This window comes from Geosmithia morbida (assembly GCF_012550715.1).
Source record: "Geosmithia morbida isolate 1262 chromosome Unknown scaffold_26, whole genome shotgun sequence".
Lineage (NCBI taxonomy): Eukaryota > Fungi > Ascomycota > Sordariomycetes > Hypocreales > Bionectriaceae > Geosmithia > Geosmithia morbida.
In genome coordinates, this window is record NW_023336213.1 from 255,734 (window position 1) to 270,976 (window position 15,243).

At 55.6% G+C, this 15,243-nt stretch overlaps 5 protein-coding genes across 5 annotated transcripts; 2 read left to right on the forward strand and 3 right to left on the reverse strand.

Annotated features, from left to right (window-relative positions):
- Nucleotides 1-172: 172 nt before the first annotated feature.
- GMORB2_4851 (uncharacterized protein) lies at nt 173-1,439 on the reverse strand (the record flags this gene model as incomplete). Its single annotated transcript, XM_035466825.1, has 2 exons — nt 173-1,034; nt 1,414-1,439. 2 exons carry the CDS (start codon nt 1,437-1,439, stop codon nt 173-175), a joined length of 888 nt encoding a protein of 295 aa, XP_035317984.1.
- Nucleotides 1,440-2,725: 1,286 nt separating this feature from the next.
- Nucleotides 2,726-3,655, reverse strand: GMORB2_4852 (Glutamyl-tRNA reductase; the record flags this gene model as incomplete). The annotated part of the gene is made up of 1 exon (XM_035466826.1): nt 2,726-3,655. The coding sequence occupies one exon, from the start codon at nt 3,653-3,655 to the stop codon at nt 2,726-2,728; it is 930 nt and encodes a 309-aa protein (XP_035317985.1).
- Nucleotides 3,656-5,106: 1,451 nt separating this feature from the next.
- Nucleotides 5,107-6,961, forward strand: GMORB2_4853 (RIO kinase 1; the record flags this gene model as incomplete). Its single annotated transcript, XM_035466827.1, has 2 exons — nt 5,107-6,681; nt 6,854-6,961. 2 exons carry the CDS (start codon nt 5,107-5,109, stop codon nt 6,959-6,961), a joined length of 1,683 nt encoding a protein of 560 aa, XP_035317986.1.
- Nucleotides 6,962-7,657: 696 nt separating this feature from the next.
- GMORB2_4854 (Fungal trans) lies at nt 7,658-10,483 on the reverse strand (the record flags this gene model as incomplete). The annotated part of the gene is made up of 6 exons (XM_035466828.1): nt 7,658-7,755; nt 7,868-8,931; nt 8,989-9,237; nt 9,290-9,577; nt 9,631-10,171; nt 10,375-10,483. 6 exons carry the CDS (start codon nt 10,481-10,483, stop codon nt 7,658-7,660), a joined length of 2,349 nt encoding a protein of 782 aa, XP_035317987.1.
- Nucleotides 10,484-11,821: 1,338 nt separating this feature from the next.
- Nucleotides 11,822-15,076, forward strand: GMORB2_4855 (RNA-dependent RNA polymerase; the record flags this gene model as incomplete). Its single annotated transcript, XM_035466829.1, has 4 exons — nt 11,822-11,921; nt 11,986-12,759; nt 12,816-13,942; nt 14,075-15,076. The coding sequence occupies 4 exons, from the start codon at nt 11,822-11,824 to the stop codon at nt 15,074-15,076; spliced, it is 3,003 nt and encodes a 1,000-aa protein (XP_035317988.1).
- Between the last annotated feature and the right edge of the window lie 167 nt (nt 15,077-15,243).

Here is a 15,243-nt window from a genome sequence, read left to right on the forward strand (position 1 = left end):
GCAGTACTACACACAGACGTACATCAAATTCGCGCCGAGAAAAGAGGAAGCCAAGACTTCCACTGCTGGATATAGGGAGTGAGGACCAGATCGACGGTCGAGTCGTCCCCCTCTCCCCTAGCCGCAGTGGCCGAGAGGAAGGAGAGGGATGCCGCCCCCGATATCGACCCTTTTACGAGTCGTCGCCCAACAGGACCCAGGAATCCGACGTGTGGGTGTCGCGCACCTCTGTCTGGGCGAGACCGCGACCGGCCGCACCAGCATCCGTGTCGACATCGGAGAAGCAGTCGTAGTCGGATAGGCAGTCGTCCATGAGGTCGGGAGTCTGGGACGTGTCGACGTCATATGAGGGACGGGCCGTGGCGAGCTCGTAGATGACGCGCAGGGGAGGCGATGTCTGGCCGCTTCGACCGCCGGTGCCGGTCCCGCTGCTACTTGACGTGCGCTGCTGGTGGTCGGTGCTGTCGCCAGACGGGAGAGGAGAAGGAGAGGGCGAGGAGGAGCGGATATACCGGGCCAGATCATCGTCGTTGCCGAGGTCGGCAAAGGACAGGTTCAGCGGCAACGGACCGCTGTACCCGCGCGCCTTGGCGGTAGACCTGTGGCGACGACGGGCCTGACGGATGGGATAGATGGGTTCATCGTGGCGGATGTCGTCGAGGCGCAGGTCGGCGGCGTGGGAGGCGTCGCCAGACCTGTCGGCGTCGTCGTACAGGAGACCCATATTGTACAGGTGGGCGATCTGGGCGTCGTCGTCGTCGCACGAGGCGACGGCATCGGGGACGACGAGGCGGCGTCCGACGTGCACCTTCGGCTTGGACGTCTTGGCGTCGTAGAAGGCGTCTTCGCGCTCGAGACTGGGCCAGCGCTGGATGGACGGGGCGCGGTCAGTGGGCAGCGGTGCGTCCGACCGGGCCAGGATGAGACCGTCATGCTGATCGTCGGCGCCGTACAGGCGCGAGTGGCCGCTCTTGTGGCACCGGACTATAGACGGGTTGCGCCGGGCACTACGGCTGACGGTGGTGGTGTTCTGCCTGCCTGTCTGGCGACGGAGGATGTGGGCCGCCGTTATCTCGTGAGATGGAACGCCTAGGTTCCTGGGACCCATATTGCTGCACCTGATGGTTCGCCCCGATAGATGGATGGGATCTCTGCTGACGTCCATGTTTGAGGTTGATAATATTGTATTATGTATTATATATATATATATAGAGAGAGAGAGGGAGAGAGATATATATAGAGAGGGAGGGAGGGAGGGAGGGAGATGGAGAGAGAAGGGAGGGGAGGGGAGACAGATAGTATTTCTGATAAGCACCTGGCAGGGTGTATAGGAGTCGGACATATCAAGGGGAGGGGAGGAGAAGAATGGCATAATGAACAGAGGGAGGGGGACTTATATGGGCAGCAAAGCACGGGAGCAACAGATAAAGATTCGCCATAGCAGCCGGATCCGGGTCAAAGGCTTTGATTTTCAAGTTCCATCTCATCTGGCGCCATTCCGTGGCGGTTGTTGATAAGCCGAGGAGGAGGCGGGGGGGCGGCAGTAGGACCCAAGTGTGACGCATTACGGATGATTGGCCAAGGACGAGTCATCAGGCTCGTGAAGGAAGGAAGGGGGGGGGGGAGGAGCGACCACCCACATATTATTATCAACGCCAGGATCCCCTCCGCCTCCCTGTGGCTGGCTCGGGAGAAGAGGGAGGGGGGGGGGGAAGTCTTTGCACCTGACTGTGAGTCACGCACCCATTTACCACTACTCTATCAATACCGTGAAGTCGTCGATAGAAATAACACGGCGCATCTTTCACAAGTGGGAACTTTGCTCGTACCTCTGGAAAGTTTGAGTCCCACCTGATGAAATGCCGAGTGTTGCACCTTTGCTTGGCTATCTCTCTATCTTGGCCACTTGGTACGGGGTACGGAGTAATAGTGGTGGCGTAGTTCTGGGTGGCTTGGGGACGTCCACAACCATGGATGTTCCCCCGCACCGTCTCAGCGCCTTGCGTAGCATCGTAGGTACCTTGGACGCCTAAATTCTGGGCCAGGCACCTAGCAATCTGTACATCACAATACAGGCAGGCCCCCAGCGTCACGTCACTGGATGGAGGCTACGGGCTTCCTCGTTACAGGCTGTTACAGGATGTTACAGGCTGCCGCCGCAGCATGTGCGATTGCCAATGAGCAGTCTACAGGTACAGATACATGCTTCCGTACCCCGTTAGTTCGTAGACGTACGATAGATGGACCTGACAAAACGTCTCGTCGCTTGTATGGCGTCATCCATCCCCCCCCACCCCCCCCCCTCTCAGCTGCCTTCTTCCTTGTTGGTGCCATAGTTGCTTGCGACGTGCACTTGTAATTACACTGCCTACAACTTCTAGATGGACTACAAACTGTATCTGTATGTACAGGCAACAAGGACAGCCGTTTACGGTAGCGACCTCGGCCGGGGCCGTATCTGGGGCGCAAGCTAGTGATGACGTAGTCCGTCCATCCTTACTTCCGAATCCGGTAGCTCCTTCCCATCAGGCGTTGTTATCGCAAACTCCCGGCGGCAGCGCTCACTCCTGTCTCTCAGCTGTATTCCTCTTTGCAGTGCTGTCCTGTCCCGAATAAAACCGATGATACTGTATCAGAGCACTCCGCTGCCATACTCGCAACCGGGTGCTTTGGTTTAGAGCGCGCAGCGTCACATCCATGACTTCCAAGTGCTCGTCCGTGGCCCTTACGGGCGTCGCCCCAGACTCGCCAGATACGTCTTGACGTCGCACATCTCCATCCCCCTCTGATGATTAATCGTCCTCTCCAGATCCCACGCCACGCCGACGCCCCTGGCAAACGTCTCGCGGTACTTGACGATGCCGTCGTCGGGCCTCTGCTGCAGCTGCTCCTCGAGCGCGTCCGCATCCCACACTTCTCTCTCGAACGCGGGGGGGCCAAACTGCGCGTCCACAGCATCGGCCAGCTCCCGGTACGAGACGGTATCCCCAGCCGCGTACACGATCCCATCCGTATCCCTGCTGCCGTTCCCGGTGATGATCACGTCGGCCGTCACCCGTCCGATTCCCTCCGGCGTCGTGGCCGTGATGCGCGCGCCCCAGCTGCCGAGGGCGCGCACCGTCCTGGAGGCCAGGTCGACGATGCCGAACGCCGGCTCGACGAGGAAGCTCATAAACACCCCCGTCGACACGATTGTCCAGCGGGTGGCGTCCTGGCCGCGCAGGAGGGCGCGCACCGCCAGCTGCTCGTCGAAAAGGTCCTGCGAGCTGCCCTGCCCGATGACGTCGTAGTCCACGCCAAACTGCCAGGGGAAGTAGCGCGGCACACGGGCCTGGAGCACCGCACGCGCAATCTTGACCTGCGTACCTGCTGGAAGGTCCATACCCGTGCAGCAGATGACGGTGTCGTACCTGGACAGCATGGGGGCCAGCTCGTCGACGGATGCGGCCGCCAGGTCGGTACCCTCCAGAGTGGCCCCCAGGGACCGGATGCGCTCCACGGAACGCTTCTTGTCTCCTGCGTCGGATTCGATGGTTGACCGGCGTACTGCCACGCTCAGCTTGGAGATCTCATCGCGAAGCGTGTGCTTGGATAGAGCTTCTAGCACGGCCAGGCCTAGCTCGCCGGCTCCGAGGATGAGCACGCTCTGTGTCATGGTGGGGAGAAGGGCGGGTGGCTTGGAGATTATTCGAAGAGCCCGGTATTGCTTGGCGAGTAATACAGTTTCAACCATCAAGGTTAATCATTGTGATGAGCAGCGGCTTGGAAATAAAGCTTAGACGCGATGGAGACCGAGGTACGATGGTCTATATATCAACTCTGATCAGTGCGGTGCTTCATGTTCAATCGTTTCTACGTGGGTGGGCCGGGTAATTTCCGTGTTATTCACGAAGTAATACTGGGTGCTCCTCCATCCCCATACTCCGCCCGAGACTCCGCCCCGGATCGGACGGTGTTTGCACACGTAAAGTCCGAACGCCTTCACAACGCTGCAGGTCAAGGTTGATCGGTCGAAATTCCGTAAACTCCCAAGTATCAGAGTATCACGGGGGGACCCACTGCACGTCATGAAGGAAGAGAGGGGGAGAGCGGACTGGGATTGAATAGAGGGCAAGATACTACTACTCATGGTCTAGCCCAAAGGACGGAGGAACGAGGCACACCCTGCCGACTCTTCTATCAATAGCACGAGACCTGTGCAGTGGTCATCTGGGCCTTTTCTTGACTGGGTAGCCAACTTCCGAGACCAGGGGATTTGCTTAGGAGACGAGCGATACTATCATGTTGCACAGATTACTTGCAGCACAGCCTTGGGCAAAAAAAAAAAAAAACCAGATAAAAAAAAATCTTTCTCTGCCTGTATTCCCTCTCTTTACTGACAAGGTCTGCTCGTAACAAGAAAAGACCGAGATGGAGGAGAGAATTTTAGGAATAGGTATTATGCAGGCGGAAAATTGACCGCGCATGGCTGGCCTTTGTGTGCTTTACTGCTTCGTACTGGCGACGCCCGTAGGATCGTGATAAGTTGAGCCCTATTCAGCCTTATCAGGCTCACAACCGTACTTCTCAACAAAAGATGAGCCATAGGCGAGGAATGATCTCTACAGTCTTCTCAACCATATCTGGTACTACTCCGGTAGTCGAGAATGCATTGTTGCCTGAAATAGGTGGAGAGGAACAGGCATGGCTACAATGTTGGTGGGGAGAGATGAGATGAACGCCTTGATGAGTCATTGTGATGAAGAACCGAGCCCAACCTTTATAGTTGGTGGCAAGTTTAAGATGAAGGAAGAAAGAAAAGATGAAAGCTCTGCAAGACCTGAAGACTACTCTGGACATCTGCATGGTTTCATACGAGGTAGGAGATGAGGGTTGGGACGGAATGAGCCGTGGAAATTCGAGATGTAGTCTGTATTAAGTTAAGGAGGAGAACAATCGGTGGTGAAGACCTTTTTGGCTCTGGAGGGGCAAAAACTCCCGATAAGATAACGACGACCCCGCGCCTTTCCCAAAAAATTACTACACCCAGAGTAGGGGGAAAAAAACATCAGGACGACGATTCAACATCTTGTACATCAAAATTTCGACACGGGAAAAGAAAAAGAAATGTCGACACAAGAGACTGCCTCAGCGGCCAGCATACCGTCGGCAGACACGGCAGGCGGGCACGACGATACGGCACAAGTCCCTAGCGCTGATGCGCCGGCCGAGACGACGACGCAAGATGAGCAGGACGACGACCTCGACGACATCTTTGTCGACGACGACGACGACGACGATTACGACGGCGACTGGGACGCAGACCAGGGCGGCGACCTGACCAAGCCGTACAACCGCCAGCACCAGGCCAGCAGCGATCCGGTCGGTGCCGCAACCGGCCGATCCAAGCCGGCGGCCAACACGCACTCCAGCATCGACGACCAGGTGTCCGCGCTGGCCAAGCACGCGGCCAAGCTCCGGCTAGACACGGTGAAGCAGGGCGGGGAGCGCGACAAGGACAAGTCGGACCGGGCGACGTCGGACCAGGTGCTGGACCAGCGGACGCGCATGATCCTCCTGCAGATGATCAACCGCGGTCTGGTGAGCGAGATCCACGGGGCCATCAGCACTGGCAAGGAGGCCAACGTGTACGGGGCGGTGTCGCACGACGAGTCGACGGGGGAGGAGGTGCACCGGGCCATCAAGGTGTACAAGACGGCCATCCTGGTCTTCAAGGACCGCGAGCGCTACATCACCGGCGAGCACCGGTTCCGCGGCGGCTTCGACAAGGGCAACAGCCGAAAGATGGTCAAGCTGTGGGCCGAGAAGGAGTACCGCAACCTGCGGCGCATCCACAACGCCGGGATCCCGTCGCCCGAGCCTCTGGGCCTGAAGCTGCACGTCCTGGCCATGAGCTTCCTCGGCGACCGCAAGGGGTGGGCGTACCCGCGCCTGCGCGACGCCGCCGCCGTCCAGACCGACCGAGAGTGGCAGGCCCTGTACGGCCAGCTGCTGGGCATCATGCGCCGCATGTACCAGGTGTGCCGTCTCGTCCACGCCGACCTCAGCGAGTACAACATCCTGTACCACCAGGGCCGCCTCTACATCATCGACGTGTCGCAGAGCGTTGAGCCTGACCACCCCCGCTCCCTCGAGTTCCTCCGCATGGACATCAAGAACGTCGGCGACTTCTTCCGTCGCAAGGGCGTCGACACCCTGACCGACCGCGCCATATTCGGCTTCATCACCGCCGCCGCCGCCGACATCCCCGTCGAGGAGCCCGCCATGGGCGAGGCCATCGCCAAGCTGTACGAGAACCGCACCGCCACGGCTGCCGACGACGATGACGACGGCCAGGCCGCCGCGGAGATAGAGGTCGACAACGAGGTCTTCCGCAACCAGTACATCCCCCAGACGCTGGAGCAGGTCTACGACATTGAAAAGGATGTTCAGAGGCTGGGCGAGGGAGAGGGCGCCCAGCTCGTGTACAGCAATCTGCTTGCCGATCAGGTCGTCGCCGGCGGCGCCAAGAAGGATGATGCCGAGGCCGAGGCAGGCGACGACGATGCCGAGACCACTGGCGATTCAGACTCCGACTCCTCCGGGCAGGATCACGGTGCTGCCCTGGAAGGTGACGATGAGGCTCGTTTTGCAAAGGGTAGGCCGCGTGGTCGCAAGTTTGATGACAAGGATGAGAAAAAGGTACGTTGTCCCCCCCCCCCCCCCCCCCCCCCCCCCCCCCCATCATGACCGCATCATCTATTTTCCTTTCCCCCTTTTTCTATTCATCCCCAACCCCATCCCTCCTCTCTTCCTCATTCCACCTGAAAATGTTTTCTCTTCTCTCATTTCACCTTACTGACACCACCCACAGCAACACAAACAAGCCGTCAAAGACGCCAAGCGCGAAAAGCGCAAGGACAAGATCCCTAAGAGCGTCAAGAAGAAACTCGTCAGTTCGACGACACGACGGAAGAAATAGAAAATGACAATCAAAGAAGAAGGGCATCAATAGACGAACTTTTTTTTTTTTTTTTTAACAACTACAATATTCAATCATGCTGCAATGCCTCGTCTATCGATACATCCCAGCGTGGAGTGCGCCAGATACGGAGTACACATGATACGGAATACATGAAATATGGAATACGCAATCGGATGATGAGGACTGATTAGTCGCACGTGGAGCTGTCGGAATGGAAGCCTCTTTCGTTGTGGTTTATCCCAGTGGTGTAACCTCTCGAGATGATCTGTTCTGACACCACGGGCGATCTGACTATTTTTCCCTCATCAAAGGGGGGATTATTGATGATCGAAGAGAGCCCTGACGATTGTCATCATTTCTACTACAAATGAAGACTCCCTTGCCCGCTGCATATGAGTTTTTTTTTTTTTTTTTGGCCTTCCTCATCTCTTGCCCATCATTTTATCAAAGACTGATACTGATACTCTAATGATATTCAAAAGACCGATGAGTAGACACAGCGGTTTGACATGTTGTCATGTTCGCAAACAAGTGATACTTTTCCCATTGGTAAAACCGATACTCGCCACACCCAGAAAACAATCGAGGACAAGCCGACAACCAACACCCAGACCCATCGTGACGCATTAGTCATAAAACAACAGAATATTGAATGGCAATAGACGAGGACAAGAAGAAAAAAATCTTCATCGATCAAAAGTAAAACTGCTGCTGCGGCTGTCCTGGCGGCGGCTGCGCGAGAAAGTCGAAGTTCATAGCGTCAACGCCGGTATTCCATGGATCGAGCGATTCTAAAGGCGACAGTTAGCATCCTTCATTTTGACGAGTCAAGAAAACAACCCCCCCCCCCCCCCCCCCCCAAAAAAAAAAAAAAACAATGGAGGAATGGTGGAAGAGAGAGACCTGGGTTATACTCACTCCCCCATATGGTATCGTATAGATCCATGGGAGCCATGTACTGTGTCGGATCCATCTGGCTGAGGTCGTCGTCGTTGATCATGTCCGGGGGCGGCATGGCGAGTTCCGCAGAAGCGCTGCCATTGGGATCCTGCAGCGACGAGCCATTCTGCATCTCCGCCATGGCTAGCGCCGCATTCTCGCGCGGATCGGCCGCTGTTGCTGCCGAGGGTAGGCCGCGGAGCTGTTGTTGTTGTTGTTGTTGTTGTCCTGCGCCGGCTTGGGCGACCATGGTGGCGGCCATGGTGGTCGACCCGAACGGGATCTTGGGCGTTATGGTGCCGCTGCCGCCGGTGGAAGAGTCGCCTTCGCGCTTGAGATTGGACCCGTTGATGGACCCGTGGTCGTAGATGTTCTTCAGGGCCGTGAGGGCCCTGTGTAGCGGACCGGAGAGCTCAATATCCTTATCTGTCGTGGCCACGTCCGGACCGGGCGAGGCCTCCTTTGCTGCCGTGGCCGATAGGGCAGCGATGAGGTCGCCCTGTAGCTGGCGCACCTCCGGGTCCGTCTTGGTCTCGCAGAGGATGCCGAGGAGAAGCGCCGACGACAGACCGTGGTACGTGAATGCCCACGTGCGCGTTGGGATGACCGACAGCTGATGCATGGCCAGGAACATGCGCACCGTCTCCGATAGGTTGGCCTTGCACCGCTTGGCTAGCGTTCGACGTTGTACCGGGTCGAAGAAGCGGTCTCGGCGAAGAGCGGGCCGGCATGCCACAGATATGACAAACGACGTGTGTAGCTGGATTGCGAAGTACTGCAGCCGCTCTAGCGCAGTCTTGCATTTGTCCTTGTCCTGCATGTGCACGCGGGCCTTGGTGCGGAGGACCTCGACTGCCTCGCAGTGTTCCAGGATCTGCGCGTATGTCGCTGCCGCCATGGTATCTGGGTTCAGGCGCCGGGAGATGATCCCTATCAGATGGTACATTGTCTCGAGGTAGGACAGGCTCTTTTCCGACCCGTCTGACTGAACCGGGATGGAGCAACTGGGGAAGTTGGTCATGGGCGCCCTGCATCAACACTGCCGTTAATGATGTACTGCCGCGAACATTGCATCTCGGCCTTACCTGTCAAATGATAGAGACGTTAATGTGTCGTGCCACACGCAAGTCCACCAGAGCTTTCTCCGTATCATATCCGTCGACTTCATATCCGGCGTCTGCTCTCGCCCCTCGTACGGGTTCGGTCGATGCAGTCCCAGTGACTGGGCTAGACGACATGTCAGGCCGGTGAGGGCCCACGAGGCTTCGGCCTTCATGTCGTTGAGGAGGACAAAGTTGGTCAAGAGAAGGGCTTGGATGGAGTCGAAAGAGGGTCTGGAATAGTTCAGCTTAGTTTGCCTGAGAAGCGGCAGGGGACATATCTTACCGGAGGAGAAAGTTTCCGAGGCGAAGGAAGTGAAAGGATATCTGCATGTATTTTTGGGAGTCTCGTGTGCGGACGTGGTAGGGAGATTCGTGATACTGTGACCCCACCGCGAGGACGCCAAACAGTATAGCCAGCCAAGAGGCTGTGACTTGTCCTGACGACTTCTCTTTAGCCTTGGCGTTGCGCGACCGGTTCTCCAGATACAGCAGTAGCTTCAGCTCGAAGTCGTCTATGTCAATCACGAACCCCCAGAACGGTTGGGGAATCTCCTTGTACGTCCGGAACAGCCTGGTGTGACTGTGTCAGTCTCAGCATCGCACTGTCAAGCGGCGCACACCTACTTCATGACATCCCTATCTGAGGGAAGTTCGGACGCAATGTCTTGCGCCAGAGAGTTGAGGTGATCCCGCGACATGAGAGGGAAAGGAGCCGATGTGTCTAGACCGAGGATGGATCTGACGTCCTGACGTATATCGACGCGATCCATCCTGCTCGTCGGTGATTGATCCCCGAGAAGTGCTGGGATGCTGTTCTGTCCGAGATATCTATCGGCAGCTGCGTCTCCCTCTTCCAAGTTATCTGGATTTGCGTCAGTCTCAAGCAGCGTCCCGAGCGTCCGCCGATGGTGTGCTGTACCGATTGAGCGAGGCCAACTCTCACGCTTGCCCAGCTTATTGTTGGCATCGCGGGTGTCAGAGAAGGACCGCGCCCTCTTCCTGACAGTCCTGTCGACAGTGCTGGAGCTGCTATTGCCGGCGGCATTGGACCCACGATTTGGTTTGTAGGAGCACAGCTGAGCATGCTCGCGTTTGACGCAGTTCTCACAAGGATGCTTATTATCGCATTTGACCTTGCGTTGGCGGCATGGCCAACACGCAGTCCCTGGGGCCATGAGAGTCAATTCAGACAGTACCATATCGATTAAATATCAACGACGGAGGGTGTGAGGGGAAGGGAGGGGATAGGGCAACCGGGGGATCACCGGTCTGTCTTGTCAACTCCGCCGAGGATCTATCAAACTAGGCCTCGGTGGTCTGTCATGCCGAGGAACATGTATGGGGTGATTTCAAGCATAGGAAACTCACCATAGCGGACCTTTCGGTGAGAGTGTATGATACGGTTGGCCTCCTCGGGCGTCAGCTGTTCGAATGACACATGCTCACCAGCCTCCAACGGTTGATCGTCGTCGGCCATGACGCAGAGGGGAGCCCACCACGGGAAGCACCAGTTCCAATATTCTTCTGGTTTCAGAAGGAAAACCAAGCAAAACTTCACCGCTTCCCCAAAGCTCGTGTCGTGTGCACCCGACCTGTGCAAATGTTTGTGTTGGCGGATGCAAGGTGGAACGATGCCGAATGCCGAGGGAAAGGTGGGAGGGGAACGGGAGAATCTCGGCCAGTTGCTGGTGCTCGGCATTCTATCTTTCCGGATAAATGTTACTCCGTGTCGCACTGTCTGCGTGCCGCCGATAACGGCTGTATCACATAGTGCGTGATAATTATAGACACTATGCGCTTTCCCGTCTGTGACCCCGCTTTTTGCCTTCGATTCTACACTCTCGATTTACCTTCAATATAAACAATCGTTCATGCGTGTACACCAGCAGATGACGCTAGTGACGTTTGCTTGACGCAGAAAACAACGTTTCTTCATCCTAGAGTCGATATCTCGTCATCATCGTCCCACAAATACCCGTTATTGCGTGGCCGTTTAGTGTGCTGGACCGCTGAGCCCCAGCCACGGTGCGCCAGTATGATCAGAAGTCAACGGCTGGTCGAGGACGAGTTGAAGGATCGTATTTGGTCCCTGAACGACGAGTATGGCTTACGTATCACGCCTCTAGATGTGATGTTGTCACCAAGCAAGAGGCGAATACAGCGCCGGTCAGAAGAAGAACATGAGAATGACATAATATACTCTCGCCTCCATCGACTTTACTTCCAGAATGATCTGGACCGTTGCTTGAAATGCTTTGAATCAGAAGCTACGCAAATCCGTCGGCATTTCAGCGAAGCGGCAGCCACCCCACTCCCTTCCCGTGGCCCCACACAGCGGGCCGCTCTTCGCAAGTGTCTTCGTGACATTTTGGATCGTGACATTTTGAATGACTCGCCGGTCGTCAAAAATTCCAAGAGAGCCCCCGAGAATGACGGGGATGATGGCCCGGCAACACCCAGGAAGCGACTTCTCAACCAGCCCGAGAGTCATCGCAACCAACCTGGGTTCCTTCTCGACTCGATCCCATTCAGGTCAAGTCAACCCCTGCCATCGCAGGAGGCTGTTAGTGCCCCCCCGCTGGTAGAGGAACAATGTCGCAGCTCGCTTGCCGTGGACTCGTCAAGCAGTTCATCAAGTGATTCAGGGGTCACCGTATACTCGCCAGCTCCGAGCCCGAAATGGGAGAGCCAAGTCGTTTCGTTCAATTCTAGTCATGGTTATGTACCTTTTTCTGCTACCCGGCAAGCCCTCGATGTCTCCTTCGATATGAACAGGAATGGCGCTGTGGAAGGTACTGTTGCCACTACGTCAAGGATGCAGCGTGGGCCCAGCACTGCCTCAAGCTTCATAACGCAGGCACTTTCTCTACCATTGTTGGCAAAGGAGCTTAACGAGCAGCTCCGAAGCATCTGGCGTGAGTATTCAGAGGCATATGTAAACATGCTGTGCGTCTGCGCTTTCTGACTTCGCGTCTACAGCTCCGTCGCCTGCTTGCTTGGATCACGCCCCCCTAGCCATCACTTGGGAGATGACAAGGATTGCTATCCACTGTGGTGTTGATTTGCGAGAATTCGACTTGGAATACGACCCTGGGCCAGCTGGGTCCTGGTGGCATGACCGGGATCAATTCATGTCTATGATTGAGAAGCACCCACTTTTTTGCGGCAAGGAACTTCCGGCTGCAAGCGATATGGATGCGTGGAATGCCGCTATGCATAGCTTCAAGACAGGCGACAAAAGTGTCATCTTGGTTGCAGAGCTTGAACGGCATTCTGTGGGCAAAGCGCAGTCCTTCAAGTTGAAGCCGCGGCCGCTTGGCCTGGAGCGCGGGCACCGTCTGGACAGGCGATTTGGAGCCGATCGATTCTTTGAACTCATCTTACCACCGAGGCAGCTGAATGTCAAGAAAGCCGTCAAGGAAGCAGAACTGGAGGCGCTATCTCAGTGGTTGAGTGGACAGCACCATGACTTTCTCAGCCGCACATGGCTCCCCATATTTGTGAGGGATGACAAGAAAAGGGTCAAAGACCTTGGTACGGTCGCAACCTCCAAGGGAGTCCCAGTACAGCGAGTAACGTTCTTTTCGGTAAACGGCTATCAATTCCGGCCGAGGGGCTTCCCAACGCTGGAAGAAGCAGAGGATCCGAAAAGACGCAGCGAGCTCTCGTACGCTGACTTTCTCCAATGGGCTGTCGCCCTCGGAGACTCAGCTGGGCAGGCGATCCCAAAACTCTTTTCGCGCATCTCACTCAGTACGTTCTCTGGTATCTCTATCATATCATGACCAAGATGTCTTACATATATCTAGGCCTTAGCCGAAACATACCAACCGTCGTTCTCGAAAAGCATCAGATGACGCATTGCTCGAGTGACCTGCTCCCATACCCGGACGGTGGGGAGAAGGTCATGAATGATGGTGTAGGGACTATGTCGAGGGGCCTCGCTGAAAAGATCTGGTACTGCATAAGGCCTGACTCACACCCAGCCGACACCCCAAGCGCTTTCCAAGGAAGAATTGGAAGCGCCAAAGGCTTGTGGATCATAGATCCACTCGATTCTAGCGACGATATCTGGATCAAGACATATCCATCCCAGAGAAAGTTTGCGTGCCCCTTCGACGACGTGCATCATCGAACTTTTGAAGTGATTGGATGGCCCAAAAAGCTCTCGACAGCGTACCTCAACCAGCAGGTCATCCTCATTCTAGAGGCTCGCTCTAAAGACCCCGAGAAGATGCGCAGGGTTGTTGGCAAACACCTGATGACGACAATAACCGAGGAACTAGATCAGCAAATGCGGGCACTGGACGATCCCCTGAATTACATCTTGCTCATGGACAGATACGGTGTAGTCAGGACCGTTGACCGGCAGACCCATGACTGCGTCCAATACATTGGAGGAATGCCGAACTCAAAGTCGGAAGCGGTGATAACCCTTCTCGCGAGCGGGTTCCAGCCTCGGATGAAGTACGTGAGGGAGGCTATATGGGAGATGCACGAGTCCCAGATGACCCTCCTCCAGAACAAGCAAAAGATCCATGTGCCATGCTCTACCTACGCTTACATGGCGGCTGATTTTGCTCACGTCCTGCAACCTGGCGAGATACATCTTTCATTCTCTGAAAAGTTCGCGGCCGGGGATTTTTCCGACACGCTTCTAGAGGGCATGGATGTCCTTGTCGCTCGGCTGCCGGCGCATTTCCCAAGCGACATCCAAAAGGTGCGCGTGGTCTCAAAGCCGGAGCTTCGAAAACTGAAGGACATTGTCATCTTCCCCACTCTCGGGCCCTACCCGCTTGCCGACCTTCTTTCCGGAGGAGACTACGATGGCGATAAAGCCTGGGTATGTTGGGACCAAGATATTGTTTCCAACTTTGAAAATGAGCCTCAGCACCCCCCGGAATATGATTTCGTTGCGGAAGGGTACTTGGAGAAGGTAAGCACCTCTTTCACGGAGTTGTTGGACGACTGTTCGGGAGATGTGGATACCGCATCGGCCATTTTTCGACAGAGAACCATGTCATTGGCAATGAGGCCATCACTTTTGGGCATATGCACCCTATACAAGGAGAAACTCTGCTATCATGATAAGTCCGTCGCTAGCAAAGAAGCTATAGTCATGGGATCTCTTCTCAGCAACTTAGTCGACCAGGCAAAAGCGGGCACAACCTTTACCGATGCAGCCTGGGAAAGATTTCGCAAAGACCGTCTTCAAAAGCATGGAGATTACGACAAGCCCGAGTACAAGAATGCGACGATGGACGACACCAAGAACAACAAGCGCCCTCAGGATATGCATATCCTAGACTATCTGAAGTTTGAAGTTGCCCAGGGCCCCATAATGGAAGCAAACAAAGCCTTTTCCAAAGCTCTCGGACGCGAAGACGATACTGTCCTCGATTGGGATCTCACCAGCGTCTCCAACGAGGTAGAAATGCGTATGGACCGCGGTCTGTGGAAAGAATTAAGCCAGTCTCTGCGCACGGAGCTTCAAGCCCTTTTCGATGAATGGGACTGCACCAAAGCTAGAATGAGGAAGGATCAGGTGGCGGGTCTGCCCTATCAGAGATTCATCAAGGCAACCTGGACCAAGTGGTTGGAGATTGCGCCTGCCCCCCACCTCCGACAGCATGAAGCCATCAGCGGCATGAACGAGAGGTGGAGTCGGAACCCGACTCTGGACAAGCTGCAAGAGGCCAAGGATGGAAAGGATGATGACTGGTCGGCCCAGTTCAGCCAATGGAACCTGTTCAAAGCGTCGTTTACATTCTTCGCCTTCTACAGACGAAACTACACCTTTGCCTGGGAGACGGCTGGGCGTCAACTATGCCACATAAAGTGCAGGATTGCGTCGGAAGTGGGTGACCGCGCAAACACGTCGTCCGTCCTCGTGAGCCCGAGGGTGTGGGCTGCTATGAAGCCGAACAGCAAACACATCCTGGCTCAGATGGCCAAGATGAACGACGCCAGGCAAGACGTCTTTTACGATGATGAGGACGACGGCGACGACGTGGATTGTCTCGATTATTATGAGCAAGAATACGCAGACTCTATCATTGGAGACGACTGAGGGACCACGGTATTGGTGTGATTGCACTTTTCTTCTTCTTCTTTACTTCTCATCTTGGATATTATGGTTCCCAGGATATTGTATATAATAGTATTCTGAGGGCGCACCGGTAAGTAACCAGCCCACAAGCCATAGGCAGATATACGGGATCCCTCCGTATTTCCCAC